The sequence below is a fragment of the Salvia splendens genome, chromosome 13 (genome assembly GCF_004379255.2).
Source record: "Salvia splendens isolate huo1 chromosome 13, SspV2, whole genome shotgun sequence".
Taxonomy (NCBI): domain Eukaryota; kingdom Viridiplantae; phylum Streptophyta; class Magnoliopsida; order Lamiales; family Lamiaceae; genus Salvia; species Salvia splendens.
In genome coordinates, this window is record NC_056044.1 from 24,254,511 (window position 1) to 24,277,679 (window position 23,169).

General features: G+C 39.2%; 2 protein-coding genes and 1 long non-coding RNA gene across 3 annotated transcripts; 2 read left to right on the forward strand and 1 right to left on the reverse strand.

Annotated features, from left to right (window-relative positions):
- Positions 1 to 871: 871 nt before the first annotated feature.
- Positions 872 to 1,645, forward strand: LOC121760752 (probable membrane-associated kinase regulator 4). The gene has a single exon (XM_042156379.1). The coding sequence runs from the start codon at positions 872 to 874 to the stop codon at positions 1,643 to 1,645; it is 774 nt and encodes a 257-aa protein (XP_042012313.1).
- Positions 1,646 to 9,364: 7,719 nt separating this feature from the next.
- Positions 9,365 to 12,267, reverse strand: LOC121762932 (ankyrin repeat-containing protein At5g02620-like). Its single transcript, XM_042158959.1, has 3 exons — positions 11,404 to 12,267; positions 10,548 to 10,957; positions 9,365 to 10,366 (listed from the first exon to the last, which is right to left on the reverse strand). The coding sequence occupies exons 1-3, from the start codon at positions 11,726 to 11,728 to the stop codon at positions 9,500 to 9,502; spliced, it is 1,602 nt and encodes a 533-aa protein (XP_042014893.1). The 5' UTR covers positions 11,729 to 12,267; the 3' UTR covers positions 9,365 to 9,499.
- Positions 12,268 to 13,268: 1,001 nt separating this feature from the next.
- LOC121762933 lies at positions 13,269 to 15,577 on the forward strand. Its single transcript, XR_006042314.1, has 3 exons — positions 13,269 to 13,573; positions 14,951 to 15,019; positions 15,537 to 15,577. It is a non-coding gene; the product is annotated as an uncharacterized LOC121762933 (long non-coding RNA).
- The last annotated feature ends 7,592 nt before the right edge of the window (positions 15,578 to 23,169 follow it).

Sequence of the window (23,169 nt, forward strand, 5' to 3'; positions counted from 1 at the left end):
AGGTTTAAAACAATTTAGGTGGGACTCAAATTCCACTATCACACACCATTTATTACACATTCCAAAACGTTCTTAAAACCCGTGCCCTGAAGAAATGGGACTCCTATTGCTGGACGGAGGGAGTCATAAATTTTCCATATCACTTCTTTTATATTGCTATATAAATAATACTAATAACAAAACTAATTCATGCCATAGTGTAATTAGATTTATAATTTAGAAATATTATATACTACATGTACGTACGTTTATCTTTTTTTCTTTTTACTCATATATATGTCTCCTTTATACCATCAAGGAATTCTATGTATGTTCAGTCGTATATCAATTATAACTTACTATTACTACTATCTATACGAACAAAGTGACCTATTTATTTACTGTATCCAGTCAATAATTGTTTGGTTTTTACACACAGTTATTCAAAAGGTTTAACTAATTATAATACGGTGCTACTGCTATAGACATTTTTATGATGTGTTCAAGCTCTACATATAATTTCGAAATAAATAGCTTTAGTTACAATTTTTTGCAGCACAAAGAATTACTCCATATGAATCCCCATCAAAAATAAATTTATTTGACTCAATTAATCCCTCGATTTACTGGTAGATACAGTTGTTGATGGAGTAATAAAAATCATAGCTTTACTAATTCCAGCTTAAAAAGACTATTCATCTTTAAAAAAGAAGGCTCTCTCTCCCTCTCTCTCAAATAAAAAACACAGAATTTTTCCTTCCTAATTTCGCGCACACATAAATTTAGTCTGCAATTCACTCACACACTGAAGAACAAATATTTTAGCCTGCTCTCTCTCACACACACACACACACATATACACACAGTAAAGGGGAGTAGCAGGTTGAAGAAGATGGGATCCAATTCGGTGGTAAAGGAAGAAGAAGAAGAAGAGTACATAAACATGGAGCTGGCGTCTTCCCCCTCCAAATCCCCACAGCTGAAAGAGTTCGAATTCCAATTCTTCTCCGCTCCCACTCCCGACGATTCCGCCGCCGACGAACTCTTCTACAAAGGCAAACTCCTCCCTCTCCACCTCCCCCCTCGCAGGCAAATGGTCGAACACCTTCTGCGCACCGCCCCCTGCACCAACTCCAACACCCCATCCGATTCCCGCAACATCTCCCCCTCCGAATCTCGCAGAGTCAGCTGCGACCTCACCGCCTTCGAGTGGCCCACCGAAATCAACTCCTTCCTCAACAATCACCAACCGATTAGAAGCACCGCCACTTCCTGGTCCAAAAAGCTTAAGATGAAGCGCTCTATTCTCGCTCACAAGCTCAAATCGTTCTTCACCAAATCGGATCCCCAAAACCTATCATCCAAACCCGACCTCGCTGTCAAATACTCCAGATTCGGGAAGAGATTCGCAACTTTGATGAAAAGGAACGGAATTGACGATCACAGGAGATCCTTTTCCGGCGCAATCAGTGCGGATTTTTCAACGACGACGACGAATTGCTCGTCTTCGTCATCGACGGCGTCGTCCTCGTTCAATTTGAGCGGTCTGCATGAGCTGCAGTTTCTCCGGCGGAGCAGCAGCGCCGCGGAGATTGAGGTTTCCATTAATGCAGCTATCGCTCATTGCAAGAAATCGATGATTCATTCCTCTTTTTCATCTTCTTAATATGTGTGATATAGATGTCGAACTCGATGTTGTAGCATTCAAATTTCCTTGATTTTGTTAAGAAGGTGATGCTGCAGTTTCTTGGATGAATTCGTGTTTTCTAATTCAAAATTTTAATTAATTTTGGAATCGTTTGTTTATCATAAGAAATCTTTTTTTTGTGTATTTTAAATTGTTGATAAGATCGTAGATTCAAATCTAGTCTTTTTGAGTAGACTAAAATATAAAGTAGAGAAAGAAAGTAAAGAGAAAAGTAGTCCACGCTTTTCGTAATTGAAAAGAAGTCAGAAAAATGGAAAGTATACGTCTTTCACACTATACTCAATTTCATAATTTTAAAGATTTATCCTATTTTATTTATATTTATGTTTTAATACTATAAAGTTTGAAGTGACGAAAAAACAAAAATTATTTATAGATAATGGTGACGGAAAAACAAACTACTACTACTATTTTATAGATAATCGTCACCTCAAACTATTTTTGTTTTAATATATACAGTAGTATTTTATAAATAATGTATTTTATCCTATTTTATTTATAGTTTTAGTTTTTCAAATGACTACTTTCATAATATTGAATATTGGTGGACCATGTGAGAAACATCCAGCTTCAACCAAAACCAATGATATATATATATATAGGAAAATGATCAATACAAAACTTGATCTCAATACAAAATCCAGACCAAATCCTGACCATGAGATTTGACAATTCAATGGTCAATAATTAAACAAAAACACGGAGGGTCATTGTAAAGCAGTTTTAAGTCATATTATAAACTTTGGGTTTGAGGTCATGTTAAGATCATTTGATGTCATCCTTACTATAATGACGTAAAAATAAGCTTACAATGACCTAAAAATGACTTTTGTATGCTTGGTTCTGCATTTTTGTATTAAGAATGGTTTTGCATGGATCAAAACCCTATATATATATATATATATATATCCCAACTAACAAAGAAAATAATTATTCTTGGTATTTTTAGGATGTGGGGTGAATGTTTTGCAAAATGAAGCTTATGAGGAAAGTGATAAATGTGTACAAACATCTTTTCTTTGTCAATACAAAGTAGCAAAAGCTATTGAGGGAATCTTAGCACAAATAGGAGGGGAAAAAGGTTACTTGGGTTTGGGACCAATATAAGACCTAACAAAATCAATTTCTTCATGTATTCTAGATGTATGGTCATAGTGGGGAGTTGGATTGAGTTTGGTGATTGATCAATTATATATGGAAAACGCTTTTAGGTTCAATTATTATTCATAGTCCATAAAATATCCAGAATTTTTAATCATTTTTTCTATTGGAATATGACTTGAATACTATTATTCATATGACTTGGATTAGTATGCTGGTGTTTGAGGAAATGTTGCACATGTAATTCCTATCCTATATATTTAGACAGGCTATGCCAATATAGGACCATTATACTATCCACTATATTTTGTTGATACCCTTTGATAAACGAAAAATCTTAACGATGGTAATCGAGAGACTTGAAAAGGCGATACATATCAGAAGCTTTTTGGGAGATAAGAATTGTATTTCTTTGATAGTGATTGATACAATCGGTTCTTCCCTATAAGTAGGGAGGAATACAAATTAATTTTGGAATGTAATCAATGTGAAATCAATCTATTCTAAGACTTTGTTTTACATATCAATTCCATATCTTCATCCCTTAATTGTTTCAATCTTGGCATGTTTGACACTCCCCCTCAAGTTGAGCAATGATATCTCCGATGCTTAACTTGCTCAACATTTCTTTAAAGATCTTTGGGGAAACTGCTTTTGTCAGAATGTCTGCAAGTTGTTCTTCCGACCGGACAAACGGGAACTCCACAATTCCTCCTTCCAGTTTTTCTTTGATGAAGTGCCGATCTACTTCCACATGCTTCGTTCGGTCGTGTTGCACTGGATTTTCTGAGATGCTAATGGCAGCCTTGTTGTCGCAGAATAACTGACTTTTTCGAGTAGGTGGGAAGCCGATTTCTGTGAGCAATTTCCTTAGCCATAGGATTTCCATGAGTCCACTTTTCATTCCTCTGAACTCAGCCTCGGCGCTAGATAGAGCTACCACCTTTTGTTTCTTACTTCTCCAAGTGACCAAGTTTCCCCCGATGAAAGTGAAGTAACCGCCCGTAGATTTTCTGTCCACCGGGTTGCTCGCCCAGTCAGCATCAGTGTACCCATCAATCTCTAGGTCTTCTCTTTTTGCTAGAAATACTCCATATCCTATCGTACCTTTCAAATAACGCACGATTCTCAATGCGGCTTTCATGTGAGTAACTTGAGGTTGATGCATGAATTGACTCACAATACTCACGGCGTATGCAATGTCGGGTCTGGTGTGTGAGAGATAGATGATTTTTCCGACAAGCCGTTGGTACCGTTCTCTGTCTGCGAGTTCTTCTCCTTCCACTATCTTCAAACCATGATTGGGGATCATTGGAGTGTCTGCGGGCTTGCATTCGAGGAGTCCTGTTTCGGGCAACAAGTCTAGGACGTACTTTTTCTGTCTTAAGAATATCCCGTGTTTGGATCTCAACACTTCTATTCCCAAGAAATATTTCAGTGCTCCTAGATCTTTCATTTTGAATTCTTGAAACATATTTTCCTTTAACTTCTGGATTTCCTCTACATCATCTCTTGTGATAATCATGTCATCAACGTAGATAATTAGACATGCTACCTTGTTGTTCCTCCTCTTTGTGAAGAGTGTGTGATCGGAATGGCTTTGTTGGAATCCATGCTTGAACATGGCTTGGCAAAACCTACCAAACCAGACTCGAGGAGACTGTTTCAAACCGTACAGGGTTTTCCGTAATCGGCAAACTTCTCCTTTTCCGAATTCCCCCGAAAAACCTTGTGGGACTTCCATGTATACCTCCTTGTTTTCTTCTAGTTCTCCATGGAGGAATGCATTAGTCACATCGAACTGATGTAGATTCCAATCTTTGCACGCTGCTACAGATAGTAAGGTTCGTACAGTCTCCATCTTTGCCATCGGGGAGAATGTTTCCTCATAGTCCACTCCATATACTTGGGTGTATCCCTTTGCCACAAGTCTCGCCTTATATCTCTCGATTGAACCATCTGCCCTTCTTTTTATGGTGAATATCCACCGACATCCAACTGGCTTCTTTCCTGCTGGCAATGTACATTTCTCCCATGTACCATTCTTTACTAGGGCGTCTATCTCCTTCTTCATGGCTTTCCTCCAGTGCTTATGTTTACTGGCCTCCTCAAATGTTTGCGGAATGTCTTCTTCTTCATATAGAGCAGTTTCGAAGGCTCGGGCCATTTTTGATTGATGACTTTGCGCAATGTTGGAGACTGCATATTTGGCCTTTCTCCCTTTCCAGTCTGATGAGTACCTTCGAGGAGGCACTCCTCTTGTTCTTCTTGGAGGTAACTCGTATGGGTCTGTTGAATCGATATTTTGTCCGCTTGTTCCACACTCCTCTCCATTGCCCATATGAATGTTAGTGCTATCTGGAGGTATATTATCAAAATCTGAATTGTTTACCTCAGGAATCGAAGGCGGGGTTGACGGATGGTCAGTGACACTTTGTTCGACGTTTTGTATTACCGGAGGTGATGGCCCGGCGGCGTTGCTAACTTCATCAGGTGGACCAACGTCTGTGATAGGACTTGGCTGTGACTCTCCCCCTGTTTGTAGTCTCCATGGTGGCTCTCCCCCTAATTGGTTGTTTAGAGTATCTGGTAGCCAATCTAGGAGATCATTATTCGGGCTATTGGTTGAAGTCTCCCCCTGACTACTAGATTGGGCATAGAAGTATTCCCCTTCCACAAAATCATAATTCATTGTGGTGTGTATCATACGAGTCTTAGGGTCATAGCATCTGTAACCTTTTTGATTTTTCCCATAGCCTAGGAAAACACATTTGAGAGCGCAGGGATCAAATTTGGACCGCTCGTGTTTAGGAATATGTACAAAGACCGAGCATCCGAAAACTTTAGGTTCTAGGGATAGAGATGATGGGATGTCGAAGTGTTGTGAAAAAATATCTAAGAGAGTCTTTGAAGTTGAGAATGCCAGTAGGTAGACGATTTAGGAGGTACACAGCGGTTGCTACAGCTGCTGGCCAAAAAGACTTCGGTACTTTAGATTCAACTAAGAGAGCTCGGGTAATTTCGAGTATGTATATGTTTTTCCTTTAGGCTACCCCATTTTGTTCTGGATTGTACGCACACGAGATTTGATGGACTAATCCCTTACTCCTAAAAAACTCTTGCATTTTATTGTTGACAAATTTCCCCCCATTGTCTGATCTAAGGATCTGGATGGTGTGTTGAAACTGAGTTTGAATAAGATTATAGAAATCTACGAACCTATCAAACACGTCATGTTTATTTTTCAAGAAATAGATCCAAGTCATGCAGGAGTAGTCATCAATAAAAAGCACAAAATAATGAAAACCTTGTCCCCCCGGGATAGGAGCGGGACCCCAAACATCCAAATGTACTAAAGCAAAAGGGGATTTTACTCTCGTGTTGTTCAATTTGAAGGAATGTCTATGGTTCTTAGCTAGCACACAAGTATCACAATGAAAGGAGTTCAAGGATCTAGCTAATTTAGGAAAAAGAAGACGAAAGTACCCCAAAGATGGGTGCCCTAACCGACGATGCCAAAGCCAAGCCTGTCTGTCTGTCGGTCCGGGAGTCAGCATCATTGCAGCACTCTGTTGGGCTATCTCGTTCACATAGTACAACCCATCTCGCTCCGTGCCACGCCCAACTATCGTGCCCGTCTTGACATCCTGTAACATGCAAAAGCGAGGTTGCATCAGTAATTTGCAGTTCAATTATCTAGTCACGTGACTTATTGATAACAATTTATGTGATAAAGACGGAACAAAAAGACAATTCGAGAGGCATAGAGTCGGCGAGATATTGATTGTGCCTGCCCCCATAACTTGTGCTAGGTCCCCACTGACAGTTTGGACATAGGATTTTTTTGATTTGGCTAAGGAAACAAAATCTGAGGCTTCAAACGATATCGTGTCTGTTGCCCCACAGTAAAAAATCCATTGATGGTCTTTTGCGCCTGAAACAGATGTAGATGAACAGGCTAAGGCATCAAAGGAGTTCCGGCAGGATATGGTTGGCCCGAAAATACATTGGGGGTCTTTTGGGCACGAGACAGATGTAGAGGGTGCAATTTGCAAAGTTTTTACAAGTGGGGGGTCAGTTTGGATTTTTTTGGAAGTTTGGGGGTGTTTTTTGTGTTTTTCTTTAAGTGGGGGTTAATTTGGAGTATTTGGAATTTTGGGGGTATATTCTGAAGGGCCTTTTTTGGCTGGGGTCGGCTAGTGTATTTAGGATTTGTGGGAGGTAGTTTTGGAATTTTGGAGGGTTTGACTGAGCCAGGAAAAACCAGAATTGGGGGCGGCGAAATTTCCTTCTGGGACAGTGATATCCTCGAATCCGTAATCGTAGAGCCAGTTCGTGTTCTCTGGGGAAACCATGTCTGATCAGAAGATGTGATTAAAGGAGAATTGGGATTTGGGGGATGTTTGGAGGGTGGGGTTTAACAATTGCCCTATGAATCGGCACTCTAGCCGTCTCCTTCAATTCTGCCGTGGGAACCCTAGCTTCACCGGGTGCCCCTTCGCCGCCGCTACCGGTGATGCTGCCGCCCGCAGGAGGATCGGTGTTGGTGGCGTGGTCATGTGCGGCGGCCGCTGTGGCTCTCCCGCCTCCTCGGCCTCCGCCGTTTCGGCCCTCTCCTCCGATAGCACGCTCCATCATATTTGACCAGAATGAGCAATTGTCTCCATTTATCCTGGATTGTAGGTGAACTTCCCCAAACAACTCTGGTTTAGGGGAGATTCAGCTTGGTTGGTTTTGGTTTGATGGCTTTGATTGTTGGCTGTTTTGCCTTTTCACAAATTCTGCAAACTGTGCAGCAAGCTCTGTAATTGAAGTCACATTGGATAGTTGGAAGTTTTCTGTGGTTTTGGTTTTGTCACATTCTGACATCTTGGTGGTTTGCAGGGGTTCTAGGAAAGGTCAGGAAAGGTATGCCCGGGACGGTGATGAATCTGTTCTGAGTCCCGAACCTGCTCTGATACCATCTTAACGATGGTAATCGAGAGACTTGAAAAGGCGATGCATATCAGAAGCTTTTTGGGAGATAGAATTGTATTTCTTTGATAGTGATTGATACAATCGGTTCTTCCCTATATGTAAGGAGGAATACAAATTAATTTTGGAATGTAATCTATGTGAAATCAATCTATTCTAAGACTTTGTTTTACATATCAGTTCCATATCTTCCTCCCTTAATTGTTTCAATCTTGGCATGTTTGACAAAAAATACAATGAATTGGCTTTAACATCGAAGGGTCGAATATGTTCTATTGTTTTGTGGTTTTTATTCGAACATATCCAATTATTTAGATCATTATCATTTCATATTCATTATTTCAATTTTGAGAATAAAATGTTTCGAAAAAAAATTTCGACCAACAGAATGTCGATGTGGCAGTCGAAAATACATGACCCCTGCTGCTCTACATATTAATTGTAATGATGTATGTTGAATTCTTTTTCTTTCTTTTTCTCGACTAGAGCTTGGGTTGCCTATAACATTATAGTTATATTAATCACACGCAATATGACTATACACAATTTCAAATCTCCTAATTCATCATGTGTTAATCTAGTCGAGCAATATTGAGTCTTTTGCGAAATCTACTACGGAGTAATATTTATTTTCTAGCTTAACTTCACAATTTTGCCTTTTGTTTTTATATACATAAAATAAAATGCGTATTATTCCATTTAGAATTTGGATTAGTCAAAGATTACTACCCATATTTCTCATTCAAAATACAGATTGAGTTCGAACATGGTCCATGATTGTTGGGCCTTTGTTCTTGTCAGCCCGTAATAGAGATTCTTGAAATTAAGTTTAGGGGCTAGCTTTACCCATTTCTCTTTCTTAAAATGCATCTCAAATTTTCTACTAGTAGTATCATTTTTTTTGGTGTCTCCATTTTCCTGATCCTTTTCTCCCTCATTTCTATGCTTTCAATTTATGTTTTTCGTTAATTATCGATTATTATGATTCTTTAACATAATACCCCCATCCCGCTTTAGGAGTTCCGGTTGAGTCGGGCACGTATTTTAAGAAAGTGTTTGAGTGTGTAATAAATAAATGTTGTAGTGGATGTTGTGACTCACTTTTAATTGAGTGTGTAATAAATAAATGTTGTTGTGGATGTTGGGACTCACTTTTAACACTTTTTTACTTACTTTGTAGGCATTTTTTATTAGTTTATCCCAACCGGGACTTCTAAAGCGGGACGGAGGGAGATTGAAAGATTAATATTTTTTGTTATTTACTATTTTCCTTTGTAAAAAAACAGTATACACTTTTGGTTGGATAAAGTTTTAATTCATAATTAGTAAAGTAAGACGACGTAGAAACAAAAGGTAATTGAAGTGGAGAATGAGTTCTCACGATATTAGAGAGAAATATTTTTAGTGATTACTAATATGGGATGAACTTAAAAAGGAAGAGTGCATAGTCTCATGGTACGCATGGAGTAATAAATATCCTTACTTACAAAACACGATATAACACATCTCGTATTAAGTGAGTCAATGTTAAACACGAGAACTGATTCCAACTTTGAGGTGGATCGGCAGTATAGAGTCTGTGACAAAGTTCAGCCACCAATCTTTCTTTAAATTATTATACTTCTACAAAACAGATAACAAGATCTTGTAGCTACAAAATGCATAGGATGAGTCATGAGCCATCAGGCAAGCAAAAAAAGCCATATATATATATATGTATATATACACAATGTTCAATCAGAGAGCGTAGAGCTTGTTGCAAGCTTCCTCCGCCGCGTCGGAGTCCGACATGACCGACACCGACCACGACTGCGACCGGCTATTCCTAGCCGACCTCCTAAGGTTGGATGCCTCAATCCTATGCATCACCACCCAATAACACAGCGTCCCCAGCGTGGTCGCCATGATCAAACTCCCAATAACCGTCACCCCCACCGCCAGCCACCTCTCCTCCTCCCCAACAATTATATAACACAACGCCAGAAACGCCACCGACACGAACGTGCACGCCAGCCACATCAGCTTGTTTATCACCGCCATCATCTGCTTCTTCGCCCGCCTCTCCACCACCACCACCGACGTCTGCACCACCACCACCGCCAGCGATATGAACAGCGCCAGCGAGTCGAATATCAGGAATATCGTGAACTCCACATTCGGTGCTATGTTTGCCTCCCCCAGGGACAGCCCCGGAGGCACGTTCTTCTCGTCGTCCGCGTACTGCCCCGGAAGGGTGAAGATGGCCGCGAATGCCACCGTAGCGATCAGCACGGCCACCACGGTGGTGGAGGTGATGGCGTTGTTGAGGCCCTCCGACTGCATCTTGCCGAGGCGCTTGGCGATGCCGCGCACGCGCCTGCGCGTCTGGCGGGTGTGGTGGAGCTGGTCGTGGACCTCGTGCTTGATGTCGCTCACTGTTTGCTTCAGCTGCCGGGCGGCGGTGCTAGGCGGCGACAGGGACTTGGCGCTCTTCACGCCCGATTGCTGGAGGAGGCTCACCACGCCCGAGTTCCCTGTTTTCTCGGCTGTGTCCAACGCCGTCTCCCCTGTTTTGTTTATGGCTTCCTTGTTCAGCTCTGTGTATTTCAGCAGAGCCTCCAGTATCTGGAGTTAAAACACACAGATGATATTGTCCGTTTTGAGCTAATAGAGTTGTGATAGTTCTTATAGATTGCTTGCAATGTGGGAGGTGGTTTGCAACCCAACAAAAGCAATGTGATTCATTTTAGTAGAATTCATGAAAGCAGAGGAAGAAAAGATGAATCAATGAAAGAATTATACATACCGGTAGTCTAGCCTTTCTTGTAGCTATGTGCAATGCGGTATTGCCCTTGGTATCCTGCAGTGATAGAAGAGTAGAGTCTGCAGCGATGAGTTGATCAACCACATCAGTGCTTGTGCCCTTGACCGCCATGTGAAGGGCCGTCTGCCCCTTCTTGTCTTGCCACTTTGCGATTCCGGCTTCTTTCCCTAGAATGGCCTTCACCACCTCGGTGTGGCCGTATCTTGCTGAAGAATGCAGTGCTGTTTTCCCATTGTTTCTTGCTATTGTAACAAGACTGCTGTTACTCTCCAACAGGAAACTCACCACCTCAACGTGCCCTTGAGCCGCCGCTGTATGCAACGCCGTCGTGTTTGATTGGTCCACCGTTGCCGGTAGTTGAGGATCCGCCTCCATCAGAACCTTCAACACTCCTGCAAGAATTTATTAAATCTAGGAATCATACACTTTGTTGAGTGTTGCGGTGCAAATCACATCTCCCATTGAAAAACAAATATAAGTTGTAAGCAATATATAAAGGCTATCCTGACTCTATCAGTATAAGGCCATTTCGGAAGTATCTCAAAAATTAAACCCTGAATGCTTAGCCATAACAATATATGTTGGTATCTTCATCGTCGAACCCTGTGTCCCTAAATAACTGCTCTCAACCTCGGATATCAAGTCAATTTTTTAGAATTCAGAAATTCAACACTTATTACAAGCCAAGAAACCATACAACAAGTCAATAACTGCTGTTACTTATTTGGGGAGGGCATACAACAAACACACAATACTTTTATGCTAAGAAATCATAGCAAAAACCAATGATCAAAGGCCAATTAGAAGCTAGCAAAAACCAATGAAATTGGATGGTTACCTAATTTTCCCAATTTTGCAGCAATATGAAACGCATCAAAACCATTCTTGGCTTTCAAGGTTGCAAAGCCGGCATCATAGTACTTGATCATCTCCTCAACCAGTTCAACGTGGCCGCACTCCGCCGCAGCGTAGAGGGCAGTCTCACCGGACTGGTTCTGCTTCGACAGCAGCTCACTGAGCTCCTCTCCGTCGCCGCCGCAGCCATTAATGATCTCAACCACTACCTCCAAATTCCCCTCTCTCGCAGCGGAATGCAGAGCTGAATCATCCCTTTTCGCGGTTAGCTGCTTCTTTATCTGCTTCTGCCCCTTACCTTCTTCCATCAAATCCAACCACACAACTCCCCCTTCTATTTTTGTCTTCTTGCGAAAACCAAGATCGAGATTTCAGCGTCGGCGAGATTTGAGAATCCCCAGATCATGATTTCACGTGCGCCATTGGAAAAATATCATTTTGAAGCAAGAAATTCTGTTCACATTCTTACTTACAACTGATAATCAGATCATATCTTTTCAACGCGGCTGCAGCTCTAAGTCAACACTCTTCAATCATTTTTTGTGTTGAAAAAAAGATGAAAATCTCTGCGGATTTTTGTCCTTCAGCGGCTGGGAACGATGAGGTCAAAGTCAAAGAAATCACAAAAAAACTTCAACTGAATGATCCTATAATAGAATAAGACAGTTAAAGGAAACGGCGGATGATTAGTATTTCTGCAAAATCATCAACTGAAATTTGAAGAATTTATTCGTAGGTTTTGGGTACAGAGAGAGAGAGAGAGAGAGAGAGGGAGAATGATTACTGCAAGAGATATAGACTGTTGAAGTAAGAGAGCCACAAAATGAGTGGCAACAAAAAACTAACACATGGGTTGATACTTGTTTGTTTTCTGATAAGGCAAAAAAATATATATATATAATTGGCAACAGTATTATTCTTATTAGAAAAAGGAGAAAACCTTATCGCGTGGAATGTAAAAAAGAAGAGTAGATCAATCATTAGTTAATTAGCGAAATGTGACCGATTGCTTTACACGAGCAAAAGTTATTCGACAATACTATAACCTTATTTACTGGGTAACAAGGCAGTGACATTACTAACTGGCGAACTTTTTAACTTTTTTAGTCATACTCCATTTGTTACAGGATAGATGTTCCTTTTTTGATGTATAAATTTAATACTAGTAATATATAGTCAATTAAACTGTAAAAAGTAAACCGCTATAAAATTTGATAAATTCAAATAAATCACACAAACTTGAAAAACTAGCCAATTAAATCATAATTTAGACATTTTTTTTATCAATTGTTTAATTTATTGTATTTAAAGGAAATTCAGATTATTTTACAAATTTATATACAATGATTTTATAATAAAAATTACATAATACTTATAAGATTAGGCAAAAGTATTCTGGCTTCCAAATATAAATCAATGTCACAAATTTAAAATTACTCATATATCAAAGTTATAATATAATTGACTTATATTTTTGTAATGACCCGCTAAACCGATATTATTAGAAACTATATTATTAGCTTAATTACCTATATAAGTGACTTTTATGCGATTAAATCTGAGTTACTATAGATTGTCATCGTTGTTTGTTTGACGATAGACAAGTGAATAGAATCCACAAATATATAATACACCTATATGAATACAATAAATTTAAATAAATAAATAAATAAGTTCCCAAAACCAAAATCTTGATGTCCGACACATCCAACAAAATTTAATACATCCTTCGTTTTAAGAAAGCGGGTACTTCAACGTGGACGGCCACGAACTTGAACCTATTATACCTACGCCAAATTAAATAAACAAGTAAATAAATAAATAATCAATTAATTACTAAAAAAAAATTCAAATTTATCTAACTTGGTCACCAAGTCAATAAATCAATTTAAATAAAAAAAATTCTTAGATATTTTCCTCCTCCCACATCCAAACCGCCCACTCTCCTCACCCCTAAATCTCTCTCGTATCATTAACTACTCTCCCTCAATATTAAATCTTCAATCCATTTCTTTCTTCTGATCGGTTCCCACAGTAAGAAAATTCAAGAAACCTAGAGCTCAATCAATTAAATTACAGAAACTGAATCTGCAAAATCCAGTTGGCAACTCCTTTCGGTCCTGCAATTTCACAACCAATATCGAGTTATCGAGGTAAATCTCCTTCCCCAATCTAAACCTTCAATCCATGAACTGCATAGCATTTTTTTATACTCAACCAAATCGCACAATCTAAAACAGTAACTACAATCTGGAATCAATCTTTTAATCGTTTAAATCAAAGCAAACCGAATTCAAGAATCAGACTTTAATTCATGAACTCAATTAGAAACTTACGGGGGGAGGCTGTTTCGGGGTTGTGCGGGGCTTTTCGGGTTAGTTTCGAGACGTTTCGGGGTTGGTTCGGTGATGAACGATGGCTGGATTGGACGATAGCAGCGGAGGACTCTCAAGCCCAGGGGGATCGGCGGCGGAGAAGGCTGGAGCGATGCGGCGGCAGAGTTCCTCCACTCTGACGACGACGACGGTCGCGGTTCACCACGGAAGGCGGAGCTCGGGGATGAACGCTGAGGACGAATTGACGGCAGAATCAACAGCGGCGTCGGAGCGACTGTTGCGGCTGGAGCCCAGCGGTGACAGCAGCGACAGCAGCGTCTTCCCAGTGTGAGGGTCGACGCGATGGTGGAGGGTCTGGACGCGCGGCAGCAGCGTCTCCCGACGCCGAGCAACGGCGACTGCACAGCAGCGGCGACGTCAACGCGACGGATCCCTCGGCGGAATTGGGCCGTCGATTCTGTGGTGAGATTTGAGACGGCGACGGAGAATCTGGAAATTTTCGATTTGGTCGAGAGAGAGAGAGAGAGAGAGAGAAATAGGGAATGAGAGAGAGGCTTGGAGAAGGAGGGGATTTAAAATTGGGCCTTTTGCTTTCTTTAAAAAAAAATTGGGCCTTTGCTTTATTTAAGGAAATTGGGCTTAATAAATTAATTGGATGATATATTTAAGTTGGGCTCCACTTAAATTGTTTTGGGGCTTTAGAATATTAATTTGGGAGATAAGGTGGGGAATTTGGGTTTTGTAAATAAATCATTTGGTTGATAATTGAATTAATTGTGGGGAATTGTTTAATTAATTTTAGAATATTTCCAAGGCCGAAATCAATATAAATTCTCGGTGGGAAATTATTACGATAAGTTAATCATGGGATTAAATAAATTTTATTTTAGGAGTTATTTAATTAATTTCGAAACCTTTCAAAGAAAGAGGGATTTTATCCTAAGTCCGAAATAAATATTTTTGAGGGAAAATATTCTCGATGATTAATTCATATGCTTAATTAAATCTTAGGATTTAATTCGATATCGTAGAGGGAAATACGAGAAGCCAACGGAGGAACTTGGGCTGCCGCCGAATAATAAAAAAATTTGCGAAAATCGAGAAACGAGATAAAAGACTTTAATGAGGGTGCATGCATTCTAATTAGTAGTTTTCTCGCGCTGATTGTTGTGTTATTATTTTATTTATCTAAAGGGAATTGTTCCGTGAGACTCTAATCCGGAAAGAGGAAATACTCAAGTACGACACCTTTAAGTGAACGAGGTGAGCTTTCCTATACTAAAAATACAAATCGTATTTTATGAAAACACGAACACATGTTCGTGATTCTTAAAGATGTTGTCTTGCCATAAATGTTTTTGTATGATGCCTATCTGTTTGGCTAAGGCCAAAGGAATTATGAATGATGATATAAGTCGAATTCGGGTCCCAGTGAGGGTGGTGTCCCCGCTCGGACTAGTGTACAGAAGCTACCTCTGACATGTTGGGCAGAGCAGGTGACCGAGGAAGGTGGCCACCTTCCCGGCACATGAATGTAAGGTGACCGTGAGAGAACACCATCTCCACGGCACAATGTGATCAGATATGGCAAAGAATGGAAAGAACTTAGACTGCGCAGTCAAATAAATATTTTTAGTAAGCTCAGGTCTTTTAAATAAAACCCCTGGGTGTTACTGTGATGATGGCTTGACAATATTTTCAAAAGTATATTTGTATTTTCGGCAATGTGTTCACTGAGTACTTTTTGTACTCAGCCCTGCATATATTTCTAAATGTGGAGGTTGAGCAGCGAAGTGGTGGAGGAAGTGCTATTGAGACAAGGCATTTAATTCAGTCAGATTTTGACTCTCGGAGGTTCATGTCTTCATACATGGAACCGCGTTCATTTGCTTCCGTTGTGCATCTTAAAAGACTCAGGTCTATTTTGTTCAAAACTCTGATATTTTGAAATTTTTTTACAAACAATTACTCGAGTTTTCATGATCGAGTATCTTTTCTTCTATGTATCAGCACTTGATTAGTCATGTCTCGCAACTAATGTTTGATTTTATTTTCCCTTATTTCTTTCCCCGCTTCTTATACCCTCACCCCTAGTCACGGTTCCCCGACTATGCTATCCTTAGCTAGTGCGGTCGTGACAGAGTGGTATCAGAGCATTCTTTCTCGATCTGAACCCGAGAGTCTTCTTTGAAAATCTTTGGCTAGCCTTGTTCCACTAGACTGTCTAATCGATGAAAATGCTCGTAGCACTCCCACCAATTGCGCTCAATGAGGAAAAAGGTAACTTGTTCTTTTTCAAAAGAAAGTCAAGATGTTTAAAAGTTTGGAATGGAGAAATAACTCATGCAGTTAATTTGAGTGAACAGATGAAATTACTAAGTTTAAAGAAAGAGTTGATGTTTCTTGATTTGGTAGGGTGCTTAAAGAAAGAGTTAGTATGTCTTTTTTTGGCTAAAGACTGTGAATGCATGAATAAAAGAAGTAACTTTCCTAAATGGTAAAAAAGTACTGAAATATGAAAGTATAAAGTATATGAGTGGTACCAATTGTTGAAATGATGTCTCTTTTTGAGTTTGTGAAATGATACCTCTTTTTGAGTAGTCATTGAATCATGTTGCTAGAATGGAGAAATCAAAATTTCCAAGAACTTAGAATACTTAGTTATGCGTTCCTTCTAGAACACAATATGAACTCGAACTTAGAAATATAGTATGAAGATTTCTCGCTTTCCCGAGCGACGAAAAGAAAGTACGCGATAGAAAGAAACTTCGTCACGAGAAAAGCACTCCAACATAGAACAAAACGATGTCTCTAGAAAGATGATGGAGGTTGGATGCCATTTTCTACATCCCAATGACATGAATAATCTGGGTTAAGCATTGTCTTTATTGACAATCCAATCACTCCAAAGGATCGTACCTTTGATCCAACTAAACGATATACACATACATAGCAAGAGAATGTGATTACAATGTAAACAAAGAACATAGCTTTACAATATAAGTAAACAGAAATGACGTATTACGAGGATGAGCGTTATGACGAACCAAGAGTACCAAAGAGTAGTAAACCCCACATATGGTCATCTGACGTGATCGTAAAGTGAAAATAGCTTATGAGCAAAGTTTCTCATAACTCAATTACCATTCTCTATGAAGAATTAAACAAGGGAGTATCACCATTGTAGTTAACCAAGAAGATTCATCAGCAACGCTTACTTGGATCCCCATGAATTCCATTTTCTCACACCCCCCTTGATCAAAATACTTTTGTTGAATTAAGATCTTAAATGACTTCCTTTGCAAGGTACGGTGCCATTATTTTCCCTCTTCTATGTCAAGGTTGTGAATCACTTTCTGTTTTGAGCTGTTCCCTCATGTTTTCTGATAACCTCCAGTGACTACGATCCTTCTTTACTCATTCTGTATAAAAGCAATACATTGACTCTCTGAATTCTTGCCACCAAACTCCTATACTAGGAGTTGCTTTATTTATAGCCTTCAGAACGAACATGTTTCCCTAAACTATTGTCTCTTCAATGATAATATTCTTCAAAGATCATTAGTAGACCTTTATTGTTTCCAAAAGTGCTTGCTGACACTCATTATTTTATAAAGAATAGTCACCTCTTCTTAATCCCACCATAATTATTCGATCATGCTTTGAGCTCTTTAGAAACTCCAAGTCTAAAGTAATTTGCTCTCTTCCCAAACTAGTTTGCTCTGGTTGTCTTCTCTAATAGTTAATTTCCATAACTTGGTTATAAACTTTGTGAATTCATTAACGTGATATAGTATCACGATGTTGTTGACCCAAAAGGGTAGTTCTGTAACATCCCAGAATTTTGTGACTTTTATTTAATAAGTTGATTTGAAATTTCTATTATGAAATTGATTGTTTCTATGAGATTAAGTGAATTATGTGAAATAATTTTCGTGGGTGATATGGAATGAAGTATTTGATACTTTTATATTTATATTCTAATTTGGGGAAAATCAATTTAAATAAGATCATGCATCTTGTTCTAGCCAAATAAAGTGGCTATTGTCGGCCCCTCCAATTATTGGAAGGTTTATTCTTTCTAGGATTTAATTAATTATTTTGGGATATTCATCCAAATTAAATCCAAATCAAATTATCCCTAAATTGTGCTACATGAGATTCGAACTCTAACCTATTATTTTTTTGTGAGTTTCGAATATTCTCTATTTTAATTAGGAGGATGAATTAGTTTCTTTGATTTTATTGGTACCTTGTTGATTTCCTTTAGCTATTTTAAATCCAATTAAATCTTGCCACATTTTATTCCCTCACCCAATTAAATTAAGAGTTGAATTATTTCCTTCCGGCGAATTAAGCAAATTTTCGCCCCCTCCCTCAGTATTCCTACTTGGAGATTTAATTTATTTTGTTCCCTTGTTTATGGAATGTTCATTGTTTATTTCCTAAATTGTGAATCTATTCCTCTCCAAGTAAATACCAAATAAATTCCTTATTGAATTTCTAGCCATAATTTTCGAAACCTTGCCTTTCTTTTATTTGTGGGATTTTATTTATTGGTGTTGATTTGTAGAAGTATATGAGAGAAGGGAGACTTTCTTGTTTGATAGGAAAATATGGCTCCTCTTATTCCACACACCATGAAACTACATGTTACATACATATATATAGTGGTTAATGGATAAGGTAATCCTTATCTCTAATTCCAAGCTTATCTATAATTAAATTCATCTCTATCTCTAAAGTCATCCCTATCTCTAATATAAACCCTAGCCCCCATTCTCCCTCACTCCACACGTTTTTTCCCCCTCCCTCTCTACAATCTCTCCAAAAATCCTCCATTCAATTCTTGTTTCTTGCATCAATTGGAGTGGATTTTCAAGAGTTCCCGACGAATCGTCCAACGCTTGTTTCTACCGTTCGTTTTTCTTGATTCGAAAAGGTATAACTAAGATTTTCTTCTCATCTCCTTCATTGAACCATGTTCTTGATCCCTACATGCATATAGTAGTGTAGGAATCATAGATCGCAAAATTAATCGGTGGGAATTTGTGTTTGCATGAGAACTTGGATGAATATGCGATTTTGAATGAGTTTATGTGGAGTTTGATTTGAATCCTTGGTGAATAATGTAAGTTTATGTGCAAACATGTGTATGAGAGTCTTATCAAGCATGATTGCGTGTTATAAGCATGAGAATTTGTATTTGGATGTTTGAGGAAGAAACCCGAATTTCGAATTTATGAGTCTGAAATCTGTGACGTTCGAACAGTAGTTTCTGATATGTAATTGACCTATCAAACGATAGAATTTTGGTATGAAAATTTTACTGAGTTAATTTCAAGGTGTTTTCTGTGTCTCGTGTAAATTTCAGCCCTTTTTTGTCGAAAAATGAATTTTTGAAAAATGTTTGAAGTTGACTGCGCAAAGCTGCCAGAAACTTGTGTTCTCGCCCAGAAAGTTTCATATTCTGTTTGACCGACTAAATGACCTCCGTTTGATGTTATTCTTGAACTAGATGAAAATCTGAAGTGTCTTCTGAGTCTTGTAAAAATTTCAGCCTTATTAGACATCGGATGAATGTTTGACGAATTTTTTTAAATAAACTGCGCAGTGCTGCCAGAATTTTTATGTTCCGATCAGAGAGTTGCATAAATGTTTTGACTGATCAAATGATATGATTTCGGTGTGAAATTTTAACTGGGTGAACTTGAATGTGTCTACTGTGTTGTGACCAAATTTTAGCATCATATAAGGACGGATGGATTTTTGGTGATTTTACAAACCAACTGTGCAGTTCTGCCATATTCGTTGTTATGTGGAAATATCACTTGTTGCCAAGTTGAGTGAATTATACGATGCATGTATGTTTTAGGAATGTATCCTATGACGTGATGCATGTGTGATTTGAGAAAAGTACTATGACATGTCTTTCTTGTGTTGGTGAATGTTGGGATGGGTAAGAGAACGATAAAAAAAGGGAACAATAGGACATGCATGATAATATAAGGTTATGAAAGACTGATTGTGTTGTCGTTGGCAAGGGTGATTGAGTATACGTGAGCTCGAGGAACGAGGGTTGCCTTAAATGGATATTGAATGGTTTAAGTAAACGAGGTGGGATTTCTTTTACTAAACTCTTTTACGCTTTCAAAAGTATGATTATGGAGAAATAAGGGTGGTTTAAAGTGTTATGTCATGCCATGATGTTTTGTTTATGAGATTGTTGCCTGATGCCTAGTTCGTCTGATCTTGCTCCGTTAGGCTATATGGCTGTAATGAATGAATGAAACGAATTCGGGTCTGAGTAGGGCCGCAAACCCTATCAGGCTGTGTACACAAGTGGGATCGTGAGCCGTCCTTGCTAGTCGGCCGGTCTCGTGGGCGAATAGTGTGGCCACACTTTCGTCGCACTATGGAAAGAGAATGTGATTGAATGATTGATGAGAAAGTGGGGAGATTGATTGTCTGGCCAGACTTTGAAATATTTTTGTGTTCTCGTGATATTTCTAACTACACATAAAACTCGAGATCACTGGTATGGATGACATAACTGTTTTTATTAAAATGTTTTCGGCATGAGCCCATTGAGTACAACAAGTACTCAGCCCTGCATGTGTTTTCCTTATGTGCAGGTTGAGCGGGATGTTGCGGTGGATGTTGAGTCGGCATAGGGAATTTGGATGCGTTGTGTCTTCATACATAGGCGTCATCCTTGACTCTCTTTGAAACCTTATTTCCGCTGCTATATTTTTGAACTAAAATATTATTCTTTTAAGCTAATTGAGTCTTTTTTATGAACTGTTATCCTTAAATGCTATTCTTAATGTTTGTCCCTTGGTCACAATCGCCTCGTTTGTAACACCCCTAGTATGGGCGGTCGTGACAAGTTCCTTGTTGTTCTTCTTTCTCAAATCCACTTAAGCCCAATCATTTTCAGTCTTACTATATTGGAGCAGCCATCTGGTGAGACCTTAAACCTTTTAATTTGACTCTTTGTGTTTTCAGACATACTTATTGACAAGCACTTTGTTTTACATGAGTACTCTCATCTTCTGAATTCAAATATGACTGTTGTCTCTTGATTTGAGCTTTTCTGCAAGCTCCATGTTAAAGCAGGCACATTGCTTCTCCCTTGACTAGTTTCCTCTTGTTGCCCTCTTTATTAGTTAGTTTCCCTGAACTGCTTATAAACTCTAAAAATTTCGTTGATATGATCTTCTATCACTGTGTTGTTGGGCAAATTGGAATTGTTTATTTTCCTATTCTTTTCAAATCCATTTGTAACCAACCATCTCAGGTCTTCCTGTTATCATTTGGGGATACTTGAAACTTTTCTATTTCACTATTCATTTTGATTATATTATTGGCAACCTATTATTGACATCTACATTCTATTCATCATACCCTCACTTTCGCAATTTATTCCATCTGGCAAGCTCTTCCCACAATAAAATTCCAAGTTCTATGGGTATAGCTCAAGCCCTTTGAAGTTGTATCTTTTCTTTTCTTAGGGTGAGCATAATGAGCCCAATTGAGCCTAGTCTTCGCATTTCATAAAAACCTTTGTTGCAAGCAACTGGTGAGAGTTCGTGCTGAACCAAATACTCACGTAATTGAAATAATTATATTCGTTTTGTTTTCATGGTTACCTTGGAGCCGACCCAAAGCAAAAACGATTCGAATATATCTCTTGGAGTCCCAAATTCAGTTCCTATCAAAGTTAAAAAGGTTAGATCAACTCTATATTTCCTCGCGTGAGACCCTCATGGGAAGCAAGACAATGACCACTGCAAAAAAAAAAGTGATTCGCCACGAAGAAATTGCTCTAAAGTCTGACCTGAGTTAGGAAGAAAAGCCGGTAGAAATACTAGATCGAAAGGTGCATCAGCTTCGGAATAAGTCGATTACTACAGTGAAGGTTTTGTGGAAAAACCACGGACATGAAGAAGCAACATAGGAGCTAGAAGAGAAAATGAAGGAGAAATATCCCGAGCTTTTTATTTAAATACATTCTAAATTTCGGGACGAAATTTCTTTTAAGAGGGGTAGAATGTAATGACCCGCTAAACCGATATTATTAGAAACTATATTATTAGCTTAATTACCTATATAAGTGACTTTTATGCGATTAAATCTGAGTTACTATAGATTGTCATCGTTGTTTGTTTGACGATAGACAAGTGAATAGAATCCACAAATATATAATACACCTATATAAATACAATAAATTTAAATAAATAAATAAATAAGTTCCCAAAACCAAAATCTTGATGTCCGACACATCCAACAAAATTTAATACATCCTACATTTTAAGAAAGCGGGTACTTCAACGTGGACGGCCACGAACTTGAACCTATTATACCTACGCCAAATTAAATAAACAAGTAAATAAATAAATAATCAATTAATTACTAAAAAAAAATTCAAATTTATCTAACTTGGTCACCAAGTCAATAAATCAATTTAAATAAAAAAATTCTTAGATATTTTCCTCCTCCCACATCCAAACCGCCCACTCTCCTCACCCCTAAATCTCTCTCGTATCATTAACTACTCTCCCTCAATATTAAATCTTCAATCCATTTCTTTCTTCTGATCGGTTCCCGCAGTAAGAAAATTCAAGAAACCTAGAGCTCAATCAATTAAATTACAGAAAACTGAATCTGCAAAATCCAGTTGGCAACTCCTTTCGGTCCTGCAATTTCACAACCAATATCGAGTTATCGAGGTAAATCTCCTTCCCCAATCTAAACCTTCAATCCATGAACTGCATAGCATTTTTTTATACTCAACCAAATCGCACAATCTAAAACAGTAACTACAATCTGGAATCAATCTTTTAATCGTTTAAATCAAAGCAAACCGAATTCAAGAATCAGACTTTAATTCATGAACTCAATTAGAAACTTACGGGGGGAGGCTGTTTCGGGGTTGTGAGGGGCTTTTCGGGTTAGTTTCGGGACGTTTCGGGGTTGGTACGGTGATGAACGATGGCTGGATTGGACGATAGCAGCGGAGGACTCTCAAACCCAGGGGGATCGGCGGCGGAGAAGCTCGTCCTCGTCGCTGGAGAAGGCTGGAGCGATGCGGCGGCAGAGTTCCTCCACTCCGACGACGATGACGGTCGCGGTTCACCACGGAAGGCAGAGCTCAGGGATGAACGCTGAGGACGAATTGACGGCAGAATCAATAGCGGCGTCGGAGCGACTGTTGCGGCTGGAGCCCAGCAGCGACAGCAGCGACAGCAGCGTCTTCCCAGTGTGAGGGTCGACGCGATGGTGGAGGGTCTGGACGCGCGGCAGCAGCGTCTCCCGACGCCGAGCAACGGCGACTGCACAGTAGCGACCATCGGCGAGTAGCGGCGACGTCAACGCGACGGATCCCTCGGCGGAATTGGGCCGTCGATTCT

What these genes read in the sequence shown, in the direction of transcription:
- LOC121760752 (XM_042156379.1), top strand. Translation starts at nt 872, where the DNA reads ATGGGATCCAATTCGGTGGTAAAGGAAGAAGAAGAAGAAGAGTACATA.
- LOC121762932 (XM_042158959.1), bottom strand. Translation starts at nt 11,728, where the DNA reads ATGGAAGAAGGTAAGGGGCAGAAGCAGATAAAGAAGCAGCTAACCGCG. An exon ending in TGCAAAATTGGGAAAATTAG is followed by an intron (nt 10,958 to 11,403) that starts GTAACCATCCAA and finishes AAATTCTTGCAG; the next exon opens with GAGTGTTGAAGGTTCTGATG. An exon ending in CAAGAAAGGCTAGACTACCG is followed by an intron (nt 10,367 to 10,547) that starts GTATGTATAATT and finishes TTTTAACTCCAG; the next exon opens with ATACTGGAGGCTCTGCTGAA.